The 18,488-nt window shown below is 52.8% G+C and overlaps 1 protein-coding gene and 1 pseudogene across 2 annotated transcripts in view; both read right to left on the bottom strand.

The window, feature by feature from the left end:
* Window positions 1-14,794: 14,794 nt before the first annotated feature.
* On the bottom strand, window positions 14,795-16,825 carry LOC108526305 (uncharacterized; annotated as a pseudogene). Its single transcript, XR_001884491.1, has one exon. The product of XR_001884491.1 is annotated as an uncharacterized LOC108526305 (transcript).
* The window catches only part of MLLT1 (MLLT1 super elongation complex subunit), a 74,408-nt gene continuing 70,714 nt past the window's right edge, over window positions 14,795-18,488 (bottom strand). Inside the window, 5 exon segments of the mRNA XM_017866871.1 lie at window positions 14,795-17,588; window positions 17,757-17,828; window positions 18,123-18,194; window positions 18,340-18,377; window positions 18,380-18,438. Coding sequence (XP_017722360.1) covers window positions 17,460-17,588; window positions 17,757-17,828; window positions 18,123-18,194; window positions 18,340-18,377; window positions 18,380-18,438 — 370 coding nt within the window. The 3' untranslated portion in view covers window positions 14,795-17,459.

The raw sequence follows: 18,488 nt of genomic DNA, 5'->3' as shown, positions 1-18,488 counted from the left end.
CCGCCTCGGCCTCCCAAAGTGCTGGGATTACAGGCTTGAGCCACCGCGCCCGACCTGTATTAGGCCATTCTTGCACTGCTATAAAGAAATACCTGAGATGGGGTCATTTATAAAGAAAAGAGGCTTAATTCATTAGCTCATGGTTCTACAGGCTTTACAGGAAGTATGGCGCTGGTGCCTGTTCAGCTTCTGGTGAAGCCTCAGGGAGCTCACAATCATGGCAGAGGGCAAAAGGGGAGCAGACGTGTCTCATGGCGAAAGCAGGAGCAAGCCAGAGGGAGTGCCACACATTTTAAAACGACCAGATCTTTCCAGAACGCACTATCGTGAAGACAGCCCCAAGCCGTGAGGGATCTGGCCCCCGCCGTGACCCAAACACCTCCACCAGGCCCCACCTCCAGCACTGGGGATTACAGTGCAACATGAGATTTGGGCAGGGACAAATATCCAAACCACATCAATGGCCCTCCTCAACTATTTGGTGGGCTTTTACTTTTTAATAAGTTAGTATTCGGCCGGGCGCGGTGGCTCAAGCCTGTAATCCCAGCACTTTGGGAGGCCGAGACGGGCGGATCACGAGGTCAGGAGATCGAGACCAGCCTGGCCAACACGGTGAAACCCCATCTCTACTAAAAATACAAAAATTAGCCGGGTGTGGTGGCAGGTGCCTGTCATCCCAGCTACTCAGGGGGCTGAGGCACACACATGCCTATAATCCCAGATACTTGGGAGGCTGAGGCAGAAGAATCGCTTGAACCCGGGAGATGGAGGTTGCAGTGTGCTGAGATTTGCCATTGCACTCCAGCCTGGGCAACAAGAGCAAAACTCCGTATCAGGAAAAAAAAAAAAAAAAAAAGGCTGGGCATGGCGACTCACACCTGTAATCCCAGCACTTTGGGAGGCCAAGGCGGGCCAAGGGGTCAGGAGATTGAGACCATCCTGGCTAACACAGTGAAACCCCGTCTCTACTAAAAAATACAAAAAACTAGCCGGGCGAGGTGGCGGGCGCCTGTAGTCCCAGCTACTCGGGAGGCTGAGGCAGGAGAATGGCGTGAACCCGGGAGGCGGATTTTGCAGTGAGCCGAGATCCGGCCACTGCACTCCAGCCTGGGCGATAGAGCGAGACTCCATCTCAAAATAAATAAATAAATAAATAAGTTAGTACAGTGGGTCCTCATTATTTGCCGATTCCGTATTTGCAAATTCGCCTCACCACTAAAATTTGCTTGTAAACCCCAAATCAATATTTATGGCACTTTAGAAGTCATTCCAGGACATACACAGGAGTGAAAAATTTGAGTGGCCGACTGTACATTCCCATCTGAGGTTGAACAAGGCGATGCTCTGGCTTCTTGTTTCAGCTGTCACACTGTAAACAGTACCCTTTCTGAGGTATATCTCACGCCACATTTTCTGCATTTTCGTGTTTCTGTTAGTAAACCTTTTTGAGTTTTTTTAAAAATAGAGCCAGGGCCTCGCTCTGTCACCCAGGCTGGAGTGCACTGGTGTGATTTCAGCTCACTGTAACTTCAAATTCCTGGGCTCGAGGGATCCTCTCCTGTCTTGGCCTCCTAAAGCACTGGGGTTACAGGTATGAGCCACTGAACTCAGCCAAACCCTTCTGATTTTATCCATGACTATACTGTACAATTTTGGGTCAATATAATTCTGTTTTATAGCTTGTTTCTACTGTTCATGTGATCTCCCCACTTTTAGGTTTTCTAGGTAGTTAACGTTGGTATATGGAAAAGCTGTTGATTTTTGTATGTTAATATTATATTTAGACACCTCACTGCTGAACCTATTTCTCAAAATGTGTAAGGTTTTTACAGAGATGTGCATATCTTTTGCAAATATTTTTTCACTTCCTTTTCAATACTGATTCCTCCTCAAGGAAATACAAATGGTTGATTATGTCAAGTGAGGGACGCTCAAATACAGGAGAGGAAGGTATGTTTTTTTTTTTTTTTTTTTTTTTTTTGAGACGGAGTCTCGCTCTGTCTCCCAGGCTGGACTGCAGTGGCCGGATCTCAGCTCACTGCAAGCTCCGCCTCCCGGGTTTACCCCATTCTCCTTCCTCAGCCTCCCGAGTAGCTGGGACTACAGGCGCCGCCACCTCGCCCGGCTAGTTTTTTGTATTTTTTAGTAGAGACGGGGTTTCACTGTGTTAGCCAGGATGGTCTCGATCTCCTGACCTCGTGATCCGCCCATCTCGGCCTCCCGTGTTTTCTATAATGATTCTCACCCTGGTCTCACTGTTCTCTTAAAGTTGTCTCAATGTTTTTTGAGAAATGACAAGAATCTACTATCATCAGGAAGGCTTTTAAAATTTAACTGTGGTAAAATGTACGTAACATAAAATGTGTCATTTTAACCCTTTGTTATTACACAGTTCAGTGGCATTAAGCACGTTCACATCGTAGTACAACCATCAACACAACGCATTTCTAGAAGTTGCATCTTTTCAAACCGAAACTTTAGATCCATCAAACAATTCCCCATTTCCCCTTCCCCTGAAAGCTATCATTCTACTTTCTGTCTCTTGAATTTTACTACTTTAAGCACCTTAAAAGTAAAATTGTCAGCTGGGCACGGTGGTTCACGCCTGTAATCCCAGCACTCTGGGAGGCCGAGGAGGGTGGATCACGAGGTCAGGAGTTCGAGACCAGCCCGGCCAATATGGTGAAACCCCGTCTCTACTAAAAATACAAAAATTAGCTGGACGTGGTGGCGTGCGCCTGTAGTCCCAGCTGCTCAGGAGGCTGAGGCAGAAGAATCACTTGAACCCAGGAGGCGGAGGTTGCAGTGAGCTGAGATCATGCCACTGCACTCTGGCCTAGGCGACAGAGCGAGACTCTATCTCAAAAAAAAAAAAAAAAAAAAGTGATATTGTAAGAATATTTGCCATTTTCTGGCTGGCTTATTTAACTGAGGATAATGTCTTTAAGGGTCATCCTTTAAAAAAGTTTTTTCAATTTTTTAACAATTTTTAAAAAATAGAGACAGGGTCTCCCTGTGTTGCCCAGGTTTGTCTTGAACTCCTGGCCTCAACTGATCCTCCCATCTCGGCCCCTCAAAGTGTTGGGATTACAGGTGTGAGCCACCACACCTGGTCTCATCCATGTTTAGCACGTGTTAAAATTTCTTTTTTCAGGCTGAGTAGTATTTCATCATGTATGTACACGCGTGTGTGTGTACACATATATACGTGGATAAATTTAATTTATCCGTTCATCCATCAATAGACGCTTGGGTTACTTCCCCCTTTAGGCTCTTGTGAATCATACTGCTATGTATATGGGTCCATGGCATGGTTCAGGGTCCATGGCAGAAACGCATTCAATGCCCAGAAAAGAAACCATGGGTGTATAAATACCTCTTCACACCCCTGCTTTCAATTCTACTTGGTGGGCAAATGAATTCATAAACCCCCAGGCACAGTGACTCAAAGTCCTTCTCTAACTCAGCCTTCTGGGAGCCCAGGGCTCTGATTCCTTGACCTCCATGATGCCTGCACCTTATTTACCTCCTCCATCTCACCACCCTTCTTCCAGCTCCCTTGTGAACTGTCTCACTCAAAGCCAACCAAGTAGAGCAGGACTCTGGAGTCCCTCCCGCTGCCAGACATGCCCCTGGCTCCTCCCTGGGGACTGTCACCTTGCAGACCACTGGCCTGTCAGAGCAGTGAAGGGCCTTCTTGGGTAGACCCTCCCTGCCCTCTAAAACTGGTCTCTACAAAGAGGCAATGGGCCATGTCTCCATCGTGGCTCTGGGCCACGGGATCCACAGTGATGTCACCAGGCTGGCCATGGACAGGAACATTCTGGATGTCTGGTCTAGAGACCATTGCCCCCCCGTGGCTAGAACAGGGGGAGTGACCAAGATGATAAAAAGGTAGAGTCCAGAGGCGGGCATATAGTGGCTCACGCCTGTAATCCCAGCACTTTGGGAGGCCGAGGCGGGTGGTTCACGAGGTCAGGAGGTTGAGACCATCCTGGCTAACACGGTGAAACCCTGTCTCTACTAAAAACACAAAAAATTAGCCGGGCATGGTGGCGGGGCCTGTAGTCCCAGCTACTTGGGAGGCTGAGGCAGGAGAATGGTGTGAACCCGGGAGGCAGAGCTTGCAGTGAGCCAAGATTGCGCCACTGCACTCCAGCCTGGATGACAGGGCGAGATTCTATCTCAAAAAAAAAAAAAAAAAAAAGGTAGAGCCTAGAGTGGGCACTGCCTTCCCAATGACAGAGGGGCATGAAAATATGTTGCGGACGCGAGGGAGGGACTGGAAGCCCACATATGTCAGCTCCTCCCAGGGATGAACTAGGCTGCACACCAGGTGGGGAATGGGTGTGGTAGATTCATTTCCTTCTATGCTCCTCTTCACAACAGCCCTCAACCGCCTTCATCACGTTTTTCCCTCTTTTTTTTTCCAACTTTTTTTTTTTTTGGAAACAGAGTCTCCCTCTGTTCCCCAGGCTGGAGTGCAGAGATGCGATCTCAGTTCACTGCAACCTCCACCCCCCAGGCTCAAATGATTCCCCTGCCTCAGCCTCCCGAGTAGCTGGGATTACAGGTGCCCGACACCATGCCTGGCTAATTTTTGTATTTTTGTAGAGATGGGGTTTCATCATGTTGGCCAGGCCTCAAGTGATCCACCCACCTTGGCCTCCCAAAGTGCTGGGATTACAGGCATGAGCCACTGCACCCAGCCTGTTACCTCTCTTTTTTTTTTTTTAAATGAGATGGAGTCTTATGATGTCACCCAGGCTGGAGTACAGTAGTGCAATCTCGGCTCACTGCAACCTCCATCTCCTGGCTTCAAGAAATTCTCCTGCCTCAGCATCCTGAGTAGCTGGGACTGCAGGCGTGCACCACCACGCCCAGCTAATTTTTGTATTTTTTAGTAGAGACGGGGTTTCACCATATTGGACAAACTGGCCTCAAACTCCTGACCTTGTGATCCGCCCGCCTTGGCCTCCCAAAGTGCTGGGATTACAGGCGTGAGCCCCGGGCCCCGCCGCTTGTTACCTCTTTTAAGATGCTTCTCCCTCCTTCCTTTGCCTGGTCAGTGTCTACCCACTGTTCAGAGAAGCCTTCCCTGGTCACCCCCATGACTCGGTGGGAATCCTGTGCCTCCCTGCTGGACACTCCCACCCCCGCTGCCTGCTGTAATTTCGTTTGAAGATCTGTCTGCCCAAGCCCAGCAAACTAGATGCCCCCACACAATAAGAAGGAAAACAAAGACACTTTGGAGACCATGTCCTCGGACACATTCAGAGTCCATGACAGAAAGGCATAACACCCAAGAAAGAAAAACAGAAGTTGGGGCTCCTTGGCTCCTGGGTGAGGGTAGTGGGGTTCCCAAAGAAGCCAGTTTGAGAGTGGGGGATCTTGCGCTTCAGGGCTGGCCAAGGGCAGTTCAGCCAGTGTCGGGATCCTTTAGGGTTCAATCTGTCTCTTCAGAAGTCGCCTGATGGGATAGGGGCATGGAGAGCACGGCCACAGGGTGCCAGGCTGGGTGTATGGGGGCTTGGGGGGTGCAGGTGGTTAGTTGTCAGAAGGGTCTGGTCCCTGGGGAGGAGACGGCGCCCGGCAGGGACAGTGTGGGCCTGCAGCTGACCTGTCTGCTTGCTGGTGGGTTTCCGGCTGAACTCCTCTCTCTGGGTCAGTGCGTCTTACTGTCCACCTGTCCCTGCATCCCCTTCTGTGCCTCGCTGGTCATCTCTCCCTTGGCAATCCACTTCAAACCTCACGCCTCCTCTGTCTGCCATCTCTCAGTGCCACGCCCCCGCCTGTGCCCCCATCTCTCTCTGGTTTTGCCCCTGACACCCCACCTGCTCGCCTCTCTCTAGGTCCACTGGGGGTCTCCGGACGCCGCTGCTCGCCTGTCCGCAGGCTGAGCTACTTGGACCATGGAGCGCGACGAGGAGGCGCGACTGCGGCTCAGCAAGAACTAGGTTCAACGAGACACTCCTCACCGTGCACGACATGGTCGCAAGCACGGCCATCAAGTACGCCAACAACATCGCGCCTAGCTCCAGCTACAGAGACAGCTTCCACCTGCTCACCTACATCGAGTACCACGAGCAGTGTCCCGGCGTCGCCAAGTCTTTCTTCGAAGTCCCGCCAGGCGGCCCGCGCCTGCGCGCCTCTCTCGCCCCTCCTGCGCCTGCGCGCCTCTTCTACACCCACCCTCCTGCGCCTGCGCGCCACTTATTTCACCTCCTGCACTAGTGCACCCCTCCAGGGCCTTTCTTCCCCCGCCCCTCCCCACCTCCTGCGCCTGCCCTCTGGTACGCCTGCGCACCACTCCGGCCCACCCGCTTCTGCGCCTGCGCGCCGCTGCAGGGCCTTCCTCCCCCACCCCCCCCGCCTCCTGCGCCTGCGCGCCACTCCGTCCCTCCTGCGCCTGCGCAGTGTTACTCTCCCGTAACTGCCTCTTGTCTGCCCCGCATGTTTGTTTGAATGGATTCCTTGAGGCTGCCTGGGAGCCAGAGATGAAAAGCTGCAGCCTTAGGGGGCCCAGTTCGGATCCCAGAGCAGCCATTAGCTACGTTTTTCTTGCACGAATTACTTTGCCTTTATGCCTCTGTTTCCCCATATGAAGTTTACATATAAATATATATATAAAGGCCAGGCGCGGTGGCTCACGCCTGTAATCCCAACACTTTGGGAGCCCGAGGCAGGCGGATCACTTGAGGTCAGAAGTTTGAGACCAGCCTGGCCAACATGGTGAAGCCCTGTCTCTACTAAAAATACAAAAATTAGCCAGGCATGGTGGTGCATGCCTGTAATCCCAGCTACTCGGGAGGCTGGAGGCAGGAGAATCATTCAAACCCGGGAGGCAGAGGCAGTGAGCCGAGATGGTGCTGCTGCACTCCCGCCTAGGCAACAACAGAGCGAGACTCTGTCTCAAAAGAAGAAAAAAGAAGAAAAGTCATTCCAATACCCGTAATAAACTGGATCATCAAGTAAAAATAGTTAAAAAATTAAAAAAATAAACATAAAAATATGTACAATTAGATATATACATTTAAAATATAGTTATAAATGCACAATATATAAAACATCTATTTATGGATACATTTTATGCGTGCTATACTTTTATGTTAAATTTAATATATGTTCCTTTATATTAGCATTTTGTATGTAAATATATAAAATATAACAGCAGCTAGCTCACAGCTTTGCTGCGTGGATTCAGGAGTTCACACACATCGAATAGCTCTGGCACACACAAAGCATTGCACCAGCATTCACGGTTTATTATTTTTATGGTTCTTTTTCGTTTTTGTTTTTGAGACAGAGTCTCGCACTGTTGCCCGGGCTGGAATGCAGTGGTGCAATCTTGGCTCACTGCAACCTCCGCCTCCCGGGTTCAAGCAATTCTCCTGCCTCAGTCTCCCGAGTAGCTGGGATTACAGGTGCCTGCCACCACATCCAGCTAATTTTTTGTATTTTTAGCAGAGACAGGGGTTTCACCATGTGGGCCAGGCTGGTCTCAAACTCCTGATCTCAAGATTTGCCCACCTTGGCCTCCCAAAGTGCTGGGATTACAGGCGTGAGACACCGTGCCCGGCCATTTTTATGGTTTTTATTGTGTCTCTTCTCCAGTGGCATGTCCTCAGCGAGGTCTTTCCTTGCTGCCCTGGTTCCCCAAACCTACCCCCTTCTCCCTCTCTGTGACAGTCCCTTTAAAAGTTGTCTGCCCAGGGCCAGGCACGGTGGCTCACGCCTGTAATCCCAGCATCTGGGAGGTTGAGATGGGCGGATCACTTGAGGTCCGGAGTTTCAGACCAACCTGGGTAACATGGTGAAACCCTGTCTCTACTAAACATACAAAAAAATCAGCCAGGCATGGTGGCATACCTGTAATCCCAGCTACTTGGGAGGTGGAGGTTGTAGTGAGCCAAGATCATGCCACTGCACTCCAGCCTGGGTGACAGAGCAAGACTCTGTCTCAAAGAAAAAAAAAAAATTCTTCCCAGTTTTCACCATCATGGCTACAAGTTACCATGGTCGTTTGTTGATTTGGTCATTTCCCTGAGGGCGAGAGGCCAGATTGCCTTGTTGTTGTACCCACGCCAACCCTCTGACGTTTGTTGAATGAATGAATACCCATTTCTCAGATTAGGAAAGGGGATAAGAGACCTCCTGTGACTTGTTCAGTCAATGTAATAAACAACTAAATTATGCAATAGGTAGACAGAGGTCAGTAATTCAGAGGAATCCAAAGCGTGTAAAGGAGAAAACTGCTGAGGTGGGGGCAGAATTTAAAAATATGGGGGCTAGCCAGGTGCAGTGTCTCACCCCTGTAATCCCAGCACTTTGGGAGGCTGAGGAGGGCAGATCACTTGAGGTCAGGAGTTCGAGACCAGCCTGGCCAATATGGTGAAACCCTGTCTCTACTAAAAATGCAGAATTAGCTGGGTATGGTGGTGCACACCTGTAATCCCAGCTACTTGGGAGGCTGAGGCAGGAGAATCGCTTGAACCTAGGAGCCAGAGGTTGCAGTGAGCTGAGATCATGCCACTGCACTCTATCCTGGGCAATAGAGTGAGACTCTGTCTCAGAAAAAAAAAAAAAAAGGAAAAAAGAAAAGAAAAACATGGGTAAGGAGAGCCTCACTGTGGGAAAGAGATATTTCAACAAAGACTTCAATGAAGAGGAAAGATCTAGGGGACAGTGTCCAGGTCAAGCGGAGTTTGTGCAAAGGCCCTGAGGCAGGACAGTGCCTGCTGTGTTGAAGGAACAGGGAGGAGGCCCGTGTGGCTGGAGCAGAGTGAGGGAGGGAGAGGGTGGGGAAGGTCGAGAAGTGCCTGGTGGGCCTTGGGGAGGATGTGGCTTTTACCCGAGGGGAGGGGGACTGGGAGCCATGGAGGCAGAGGAGGGATGTATCCTGAACTCAGGTGCTCTCTGGCTGCTGTGGGGAGGACAGACTGAGTAGAAAGAGACCAGCTGAGATTGAGATGCTGATAGTTTGGACCAAGGTGTAGCAGGGGACAGGGTGAGAAGCGTTCAGATTCTGAAAGCAGAGACCACAGAATTTCTTGGTGTCTCAGCAGAACCCACTGAGAATGACCAAAGTTTCTGGTCGGTGCCACTTGAAGGATGGAGCTGCTGTTGTCTGAGATTATGGAAGGTTGGAGTGGAGGGAGGAGGTTTAGGGATGAGGGCTGTGGGTAATATCCCTCCCCTAGCTGGGCTCCCCTAGCTGGGTTTGAGATGTGTGTTAGACGAGGAAATGAGGGGTGGGCAGTTGTATCCAAGAGTCTGGAGTGGCGGGGAGGGGCCCCACCTGGATCCGATGGACTCACCTGAGTGAATGGAAATAAGACAGTCACACCATCTTAAATTATCTTTTTGGACCCTTGTGTCAGCACAGATAATCTCAGTGCACAGGCAGAGCTTGAGCTACCAGGGTGTTCACCTCAACATTTTATCTAATAAAAGTGAAACCAGCCTGGACAACATAGTGAGACCACCATCTCTAAAAAATATGAAAATTAGCCAGGCATGGTGGTGCATGTGGAGTCCCAGCTACTCAGAAGGCTGAGGTGGGAGGATCGCTTGAGCCAAGGAGGTCAGGCTGCTGTGAGCCATGAAGGCACCACTGCACTCCAGCCCTGGGTGACAGAGCAAGACCCTGTCTCTTTTATTTATTTATTGTTGAGACGGAGTCTCCCTCTTTCATCCAGGCTGGAGTGCAGTGGCGCGACCTCAGCTCACTGCAAGCTCCGCCTCCCGGGTTCACACCATTCTGCTGCCTCAGCCTCCCCAGTAGCTGGGACTACAGGCGCCCACCACCGTGCCCGGCTCATTTTTTGTAGTTTTTGTAGAAACGGGGTTTCACCGTGTTAGCCAGGATGGTCTCAATCTCCTGACCTCATGATCCGTCCCAAAGTGCTGGGATTACAGGCGTGAGCCACCGCGCCTGGCCAAGACCCTGTCTCATTAAAAAAAAAAAAAAAAAAAAAAGAAAGAAAGAAAAAAAAAAGTGGAACCAACAGCAACAACAAAAAACCCAGCAGCCAGAGCCTCCGTATCAGCCAATAAGGGGGATGATTAACTCATGACATCTCTACACTACATGACATTATGGAAGTGTTAGATTTGATATTGCAGAGAACTATTTAAAGACTGGGGGAAACAGTCAAGATGAATGGTTTTGTGAACAAAGGCAGGTCGTGATAACGTATGTGTAGTATTGCCCTGGCTCTGTGAAGCATGCTTAAAAATGTCAGGAAGGTATTTTGTTGGCAGTTCTTTTTTCCAGGATTTCTCAATCTCCGGGCCGTTGTCCTCAGGGGCCGGATCATCCTCTGTGGTGGAGAATGTCCTGTGACTATCTAGTCTCCATCAAAGCTAGTGGCGTTTCATTCCCTGAGCTATGACAACCCCTAATGTCTCCAAGTATTGCCAAATGTCCCCTGAGGAACAGAATCACCCCCTGGCTGAGAGCCCCAGTTCTAGATGAATGTGTGGTTGCTTGTCATGGGGGGGATGCGTTATTTTATCAGAGAAAACAACAACAAACAAAACAAAAAAAACGAAAAAACAGGACAAGCGAGGTGGTTGTAATCCCAGTGCTTTGGGAGGCCAAGGCGAGTGGATCACCTGAACCCAGGAGTACAAGACCAGCCTGGGTGACATAGTGAGATCCCATCTCTACAAAAAAATTAAAAATTAAAAGATTACCCAGGCGTGGTGGTGTACACCTGTAGTACCAGCTACTTAGGGAACTGAGGCGGGAGGATCGCTGGGGCTGGGGGAGGTCGAGGCTGCAGTGAGCCATGATTGCGCTATTGCATTCCAGCCTAGGCAAGAGAGCAAGATGTTGTTTCAGAAAAAAAAAAAAAAAAAAAAAAAAAAAAAAAAAGAAGAAGAAGAAAGAAACAGGCAACAGAGAAAAGGGAGCCAAAGGTTCTCAGCCTGAGGCTCCCGGGCAGGTGGGAGGCGATAGCTGAGCCTCCTCGGGCCTCACAGGGACCTCCTCCCCTAGCTGGGCCTGGAGCGCTTCCACAGCCTGGGGATCATGGGGCTCAACTCAGAAGAGTGGGTCATCACCCGCATTGGTGCCATCATGGCAGGGTAAAGGGCACATGGCCTCTCCCCGGAGCGTTTTGGGGGCAGGAACCCACCAGCCCACCTTCTCTGGGGTCCCGAGGAAGAGTCCTCAGGACAGGGAACTGACAAGGGCTCCCACTTAAGTCTATGCTTAGTGGGATTTTTCAATGGCTCAGTCCTGTGCATGCCCAGCTCACCCTTCCAGACATTCTCCACCTAGTGAACTCATATACATCCCATGAAGCCCCACTCTCATATCCCCTTCTCCTAGAAAGCCCTCCCCACTTCTCAAGGCTCTCCAGTACTGAGCCCTCTCTCTACCCATCCAGGACACTGGGGAACCTCTTGAGAGCAAGGTCCAAGCCTGGACTGTCCCTGAATTCCACCTCCCAACAGGGTATGTTGTGTCAGGTGCTGGGGACTCCCAGGAACCTTGCACTCACCCAGCAGCGAGTAGCTGGGATTACAGGAATGTGCCACCACTCCCGGCTAATTTTTTTGCCTTTTTAGTAGAGACAGGGTGTCACCATATTGTCCAGGCTGGTCTCAAATTCCTGGCCTCAAGAGATCCATCCGCCCCGGCCTCCCAAAATGCTGGGATTACAGACATGAGCCACCGCACCCGGCTATCAATTTTAAATAATAATTAATATGCTAAGAGCTCTAATGGAAAAAGCAGACAGAACCTACAACAGGGGGGTTCTCGTAAGCAGAGAGATGGAAACTCTAAGAAATCAAAAGGAAATGTTGGTCATGAAAAACACTGACATAAAGAAAGCATGCTTCCAATGGGCTCGGCAGGGGACTGAAGACGGCCAAGGAAATCATCAGTGAGCCTGAAGCCAGGTCAATAGAAACATCCCTCGCCGAAAATCTTAGAGAAAAAAAGAGGCCAGGCACAGTGGTTCATGCCTATAGTCCTAGCACTTAAGGAGGCTGAGGTGGGAGGACTGCCTGAACCCAGGCGCTCAAGGCCAGCCTGAGAAACTTAGCAAGACCCTGTCTCTATTTAAAAAAAAAAAAAAGAAAGAAAATTGAGAAGAAAAAAGAAAAGACAAAAACACAACGAAATGAACAAATGGAAAGGAACCGTGGGACAGTACAAAAACCGTAACATACACATAATGAGGGTTGGTTACAGACCTGAGGCTGAGGCCGGCGGATCACCTGAGGTCAGGAGTTTGAGACCAGCCTGGCCAACATGGTGAAACCCTGTCTCTACCAAAAATACAAAAATAGCCGGGCATGGTGGCAGACACCTGTAATCCCAGCTACTTGGAAGGCTGAGGCAAGAGAATCACTGGAATCCGGGAGGCGGAGGAGGCAGTGAGCCGAGACCGCACGACTGCACTCCAGCCTGGGCAACAAGAGTAAAACTCCACGTCAAAAAAGAAAAAGAAGAAAAAGAAAAAAAATTGCTGAGAATTCTCCAGGAACTCACCAAGTGCCAACAAGGAGACATTTAAAAAAAAAGTAAGGCCAGGCGCAGTGGCTTACTCCTGTCATCCCAGCACCTTGGGAGGCCAAGGTGGGAGGATCTCTTGAGCCCAGAAGTTCAACACCAGCCTGGGCAACATAGCGAGACCTTGTCTTTACAAAAAAAAAAAAAAAAAAAAAAAAAATTAGCTGGGCCTGATGGCACGTGCTTGTGGCCCCGGCTATTCAGGAAGCCGAAGTGGGAGGATTCCTTGAGCCCGGGAGGGCGAGGCTCCAGTGGGCCGTGATAGCGCCACCCTACTCCAGCCTGGGTGACAGAGTGAGACCCGGCCTCAGAAAACAAAACAAACAGGTGGGGCACGGTGGCTCATGCCTGTAATCCCAGCACTTTGGGAGGCCAAAGCAGGCAGATCACCTGAGGTCAGGAGTTTAAGACCAGCCTGGCCAACATGGTGAAACCCCCTCTCTAAAAAAATACAAAAATTAGTCAGGCATGATGGTGGGTGCCTGTAATCCCAGCTAGTCGGGAGGCTGAGGTGGCAGAATTGCTTGAATCCAGAAGGCAGAGGTTGTAGTGAGCCAAGATTGTGCCACTACACTCCAGCCTGGGTGACAGAGCGAGACTCCATCTAAAACAAAAACAAATTAAAATTAAAAGTAAAACTTCAGAACAACAGATAAAAATATTCTGAAACATAAGCTGATTCATTTATATGAAGAAAAAAGCATGCAAGAATATCTGGGGAAATTCTGAAGCAGAATTATAAAGGGAAACTACCACTACCAGACTTTTTTTTTGAGACGGAGTTTCGCTCTTCTTGCCAGGCTGGAGTGCAATGGCGCAATCTGGGCTCAACGCAACCTCCACCTCCCGGGTTCAAGCGATTCTCCTACCTCAGCCTCCTGAGTAGCTGGGATTACAGGCATGCGCCACCATGCCCAGTAATTTTGTATTTTTAGTAGAGACGGGGTTTTTCCATGTTGGTCAGGCTGGTCTCGATCTCCTGACCTCAGGTGATCTGCCCACCTCGGCCTCCCAAAGTGCTGGGATTATAGGTATGAGCCACCGTGCCTGGCCAGAAAGCCCTACCACATTTTTACATATCCATAGTCCTTCCACTACATCTTGGAGCGTCTGGGAACCCTGAAGAAACCACTGTAGATCCTCTTTCACTCCATATTCCTACTTTAGGAGCTCAGACCCGAAACCATACCCCGAAGGCTCAAAAGAACCTTTCTCTGGAAAGGCACAGGGCACGGAAAGCCACACTCTGATGCTGGGAATGGATTTTTTGGTTCCAGAGTAGAAGGGAGAAGACATGCTCCAGAGTCACCAGTGCTAAGCTGAGCCCAGCTGAGTCCCCAGCTGCTGCCTGCTAACAAAGGTGATCTCAGTCAGTGGCTGCCGCAGTGACCCTGCAATGTGGGCTGCTCAGGAATGGAACTCCTGCTCCTCTGGGTGGAGCTGGAGCTGGAGCACAGAGGACAGATCTGCTCAGATGGGGCCAGTGACAGCTTCGTCTCCTGGAGGTTCACTGAGCTCTGCCACACTGAGGCCAGAGAAAAACCCACCATAGGGAAACTGGGAGATGGCATGCTGGCTCCTGGGAAAAAATGTTTTTGCCTACATTTTCTTTCATCCATCCATCCATCCATCCATCCATCCATGTATCCATCCTTCTTTCCTTCCATCCACCCATTGATCCATCCATCCATTCATCCTTCCATCCATCCACCCATCTGCCCTTCCTTCCTTCCCTCCCTCCTTCCTTCCTTCCCTCCTTCCTTTCCTCTCTCCTTCTTTCCTTCCTTTCTTTTCTCCTTCCTTTCCTCTCTCCTTCTTTCCTTCCTTTCTTTTCTCCTTCCTTCCTTCCTTTCATCCACCCATCAATCCATCCATCCTTCCATCCTTTCTTCCACCCACTCACCCATCTGTTCATCTATGGTCCACCCAACCAATCATCCACTCATCCATCAAACCATCTGTCCATTCACCCATACACCTTATGAAACCAAGTTTTCTTCTCAACCCAAACCTTGCTGCCTGCTTCCAAGTAGAGAGCATCTGAAGCAGGATGCAAGCCAAATTCTCTGCCCTCTTGAATTGCTGGTGGCGTCGTCTCCAGCCTTGTTCACACTCCCCGCCCCCACCAGGCTTGGTCCCAACCCTCCTTCCCCTTCTTGGTCACTGATCTGGGAGCACTGGGACAGGCAGTCGGGGCAGGGGGCCCCAGGCTACCTCGCACGCCTGACTACTGACTCGACACGAGGAACAAGGCAGATGCATGGGTCTGCTTTCCCATCTGACTTTATTTCACTTTTTTTTTTCTATAAAACTCCTCCATAATTTCACAATTTAACAAAAGTTTAAAATCCAGGAAAGAAACAATCCTGTAACTCGTTACAAACACGATTCTCCTTATTCCTTTTATCCAGGAGTTGGTTTCGGGCCGATGAGTGTCCTAGTTCCTAGTGAGACACATTCTTTGTAAAAACCCTTATGGGCAAGAAAGGTATTCGATACCATTTGCTTTCCGGCGTCGGTTTACATTTTTGTTCAGGAGAGAGCAAAACACAGAGATCTGCACTGGGGGCAGGCGGCTTAACACGAAACACGTGGCAATCACAAAGTGCCGGGCCCCTTCCTATGGAAGTGTCCCCAGAGCCCTCGTGGGCCCAGCCGCCGGGCAGCTGGGGTGGGGTGGGAGAGCAGCTGGGGATGCTGCTTTTGGAGCCCATGCTGCCCGGCACGTCCATCGGGTGGTCACGGAGCCAGCCCTGGGCCCAGAGCAGCTCTGGAGGACGACGTGAGGCCTTCCGGCCAGAGGAGGTAACTGAGAACTGGGTTGGTGCTTCCGGAGGCCTTGGAAACCGCAGGAAGGGCCAGACGCCACCACCGAGAGCAGGCGGGGAGCCCGACCCTCCTCTGGCTGAGCGGAAGGCTGCTCGAGTCGCTGTGTGGATCCTGGGGGGGACTCTCGTGAAGGAGAAAGGCCAGCATCCTGGGCTGAGATTCCTGTCCGTGACCCCCAGCGGCCTCTGTCCATAGAGCACCCAGCAGCACAGGCCCCCAGTCAGCCCCCCTCAGGCCAGTTCCTTCAGTCCAATGTCTTAGTTTCCAGAGAAGAAAGGAAGCGCCCCACGGTGGAGTATTGTTGGCCGACCTGGGAAGGGGAGAGGGGGCACAGGGGCCTGCCCTCTTCCTGATACCTGAAGGCAGTGGGGCCGGAAGAGAAACAGAGCAGGTGGCGAGGAGTCCTGGAGGCTTCCTCGGAAGGTTCTCGGGCCCTTTCCCGAGACAGCTGGCAGTTTCCCCAGGACAGCTGGCATTGGGGGCAGCCTTGGAGGCAGGGGTCCCCACCAAGGAGTGTTCAGGTCTGCTGACAGAATCAGAGCAGGGACAAGATTAGGGACCTCAGGGAGGGACAGATGGAGCCCCCCAAGTCTGAGCTCATAGGCTGGGGAGGAGGAGACATCTAGGTGGGTTCCAGGGGGCGCGAGTCCACCTCCAGACCCTCAGCCCTCTTTTCCTCATAACTTGGTCAGGGCACAAGGACTTGAAAGGACTTGAAAGTCAGGGGGTTGGGAGGACTGGAGGCGCCTCGAGTCAAGGTCCAGGAAACGGAGGCTAACCAGGCAGGCCTCCAGCCCCTGGGACCCTCAGCCAAGGTGGGCTGGCTCCACGGGAGCGTCCTGGTCCTGGAAGAGTGGGCCGGGAAGGAGGACCGGCTTGGCCCCTGGAGACTCTCAGGCATACCAGGAGTGGGGCTGCAGGCACGGCACCAGCATGAATTGTGGCGGTGGAGGCCGGGGCGGGCCAGGCCACGACCAGAGAGAAAGGCAGCCTGGGAGGGCCAGCCCGGCCAACCCACCGGGCCTGCCGACGGCCGAGCCCACGCTCAAGGGGCTGACCGGAGTCCAATGCGCCTCAGAAAACTCCATAAACTATCCCGTCTTATTTGGCAAAAGCTCATATTTTTTTTCAAAGTTTGAAGACTTGATGAACAAAAGAGAGGAAGAGGAGCCTATGGCAGGAGGCCGAGCCCCAGGGCGGCCGATGCGAGTCTGTCCCCGGAGACTGTTGGCGCTAGTCTGAGTAGAGCCCGAGAGCGGAGTGGTGGCTCCCTGGCGCCCTGAGGACTCACTGCCCTTTGTAGTGTTGGCTGGCGCCCCGGGAGCCCCGGCAGGAGGCGGCGGCATCCTTGGAACGGCAAAGGGAGAATTCCTCCATGCGCCTGGAGAGGGCCAGCTGCCGTCCCTGGCTCGGCCTCTAGCCCCACAACAACACCGCGGAGACATCTTAACCTACAAGCCCCACCGTACGCACCCCCCACCCACCCCACGTGCACTGCTGCCACAGAAACGCACATGGACACTGCTCTTAACCAGACAGTGCACACACATATATAATAGAGAGAACTATACAGCACGGACCCCAGCACAGCGTGAGCCGGGGAGGAGCCGGCACTAGGTCTACACGGAGGACGACGCAGACACACAGGCAGGGCCTTCTGAGGCCCAGGGTGGGCAGAGGGTGTGTTCTGAACCATTCAGGAGGCTGGAGGACGCTCCCCAGCCGTCGGTCCGCTGCTCAGAAAGGCTGGGGCAGCCACGCCCCGCCACACAGCCCGCCGAGGAGTGGGGCCTGGTCCCAAGGCTGGGCGAGGGGCCCCCGGCCCTGTCTCTGCCCAGAGCTGCCTTCAACACCAGCCGCTCTCTGAGGGGAGCCCAAGGGGTGACTCGCGTGTGGCCCAGCCTGGCCCCAGGGCTCCTGGCGATGGAGCAGGGAGAGTGGGCAGGGAGCCGCCGAGGAAAGTGCAGCGGGCCGTGCGGGCGAGGACAGGGCTGTCGCTAAGGCAGTGCTGCGGGCAGGCGAGACGGGAGAGGAGGGCAGGCGGGGCCCGGCTGCAGCCTCCCAGGACCCTGGTGGTGGGGGCCCGGCACGCGGCCCAGGGTCATGTGGCCACGGCCTCCAGATAGCTCTGCAGTTTGCGCACGGTGGTCTCGTCCAGGGAGAAGAGGTCAAAGTCGAAGGTGGTGTTGGTGACGTTGAAGTGGCCGGTCTCCTCGATCAGATTCACAATCTGTAAGGTGGTGGCAGGTGGCTTTAGGGGCAGGAGGCCAAGGGTGGGGTTGCCCTGTTCCCCAAGAGAGGTATGGGGCTCCTGGGACAGCACTAGGGACCCCTGCAGCCCACACTCCTCACGGGCACCCAGACCTCAGCCAGGCAGGACCCTCAGGGGTGGCCATACCTGCTGCAGCACGTTGCGCTCCCGCAGCGCCATCAGCCTCCGGTGTAGCTCCACCAGCTCGTCCGTGTAGGCCTGGGGAGCGGGGCGGGTCTCAGCAGCGTGTGGGGGGCCCTGAGCCCTTCCTGCTCCCACGCCCAGCCCCACCCATGACCCAGTCCATCCCAGCACAGGAGACAGTAGCCACATTCACCCCAAGGAAGGCCCAAGGCTGCAGGAGCAGTCCCTTAGCTCCAAGGCAGTGCCAGGAGGGGAGGAAGGACCGCCTCTGCTCCCGCCCAGGAACAGTCTGACTGTGGGGTGTTCGGGGGTTCTGGGGCCCTCCACTGGCTGCAACTCCCACCACCCGCCCCTCCTGAGCCCCCCCACCTTGTCGTAGGTGCCCTTCTTGAGGATCTTCTCGGGCTTGCTGCAGGACTCAGGGCTCCTCCGGCCTGACACCTGCAGGGAACCCAGGCCTCTGCTGAGCTGTGGCCCACACCATCGCTAGCCCCGAAGGCCCCACAAACCCTCCTAAGACAGCCAGGCCCAGGGCTAAGCCCGGCCTCCTGTGCACCCCCTGCCTGCCTGTGGGCCCCAGGCTCACCTTGCTGTTGGGCGGGGGTGGCTTCTGGGGGGGTGGGGCTCGCGGCTGGGCAGGGAAGAGTCAGCGCTGTTGTCACTCTCGCTGTCGCTGAAGCTCAACCTGGACCGACACACAGGGGCGCATCAGGCCCCTGCCACCCCACCACCCCC

The sequence above is a fragment of the Rhinopithecus bieti genome, unplaced genomic scaffold (genome assembly GCF_001698545.2).
Source record: "Rhinopithecus bieti isolate Rb0 unplaced genomic scaffold, ASM169854v2 scaffold_1853, whole genome shotgun sequence".
NCBI classification, from domain to species: domain Eukaryota; kingdom Metazoa; phylum Chordata; class Mammalia; order Primates; family Cercopithecidae; genus Rhinopithecus; species Rhinopithecus bieti.
Note: the sequence above shows the minus strand (reverse complement) of the source record. Positions and strands in the feature narration are given on the sequence as shown.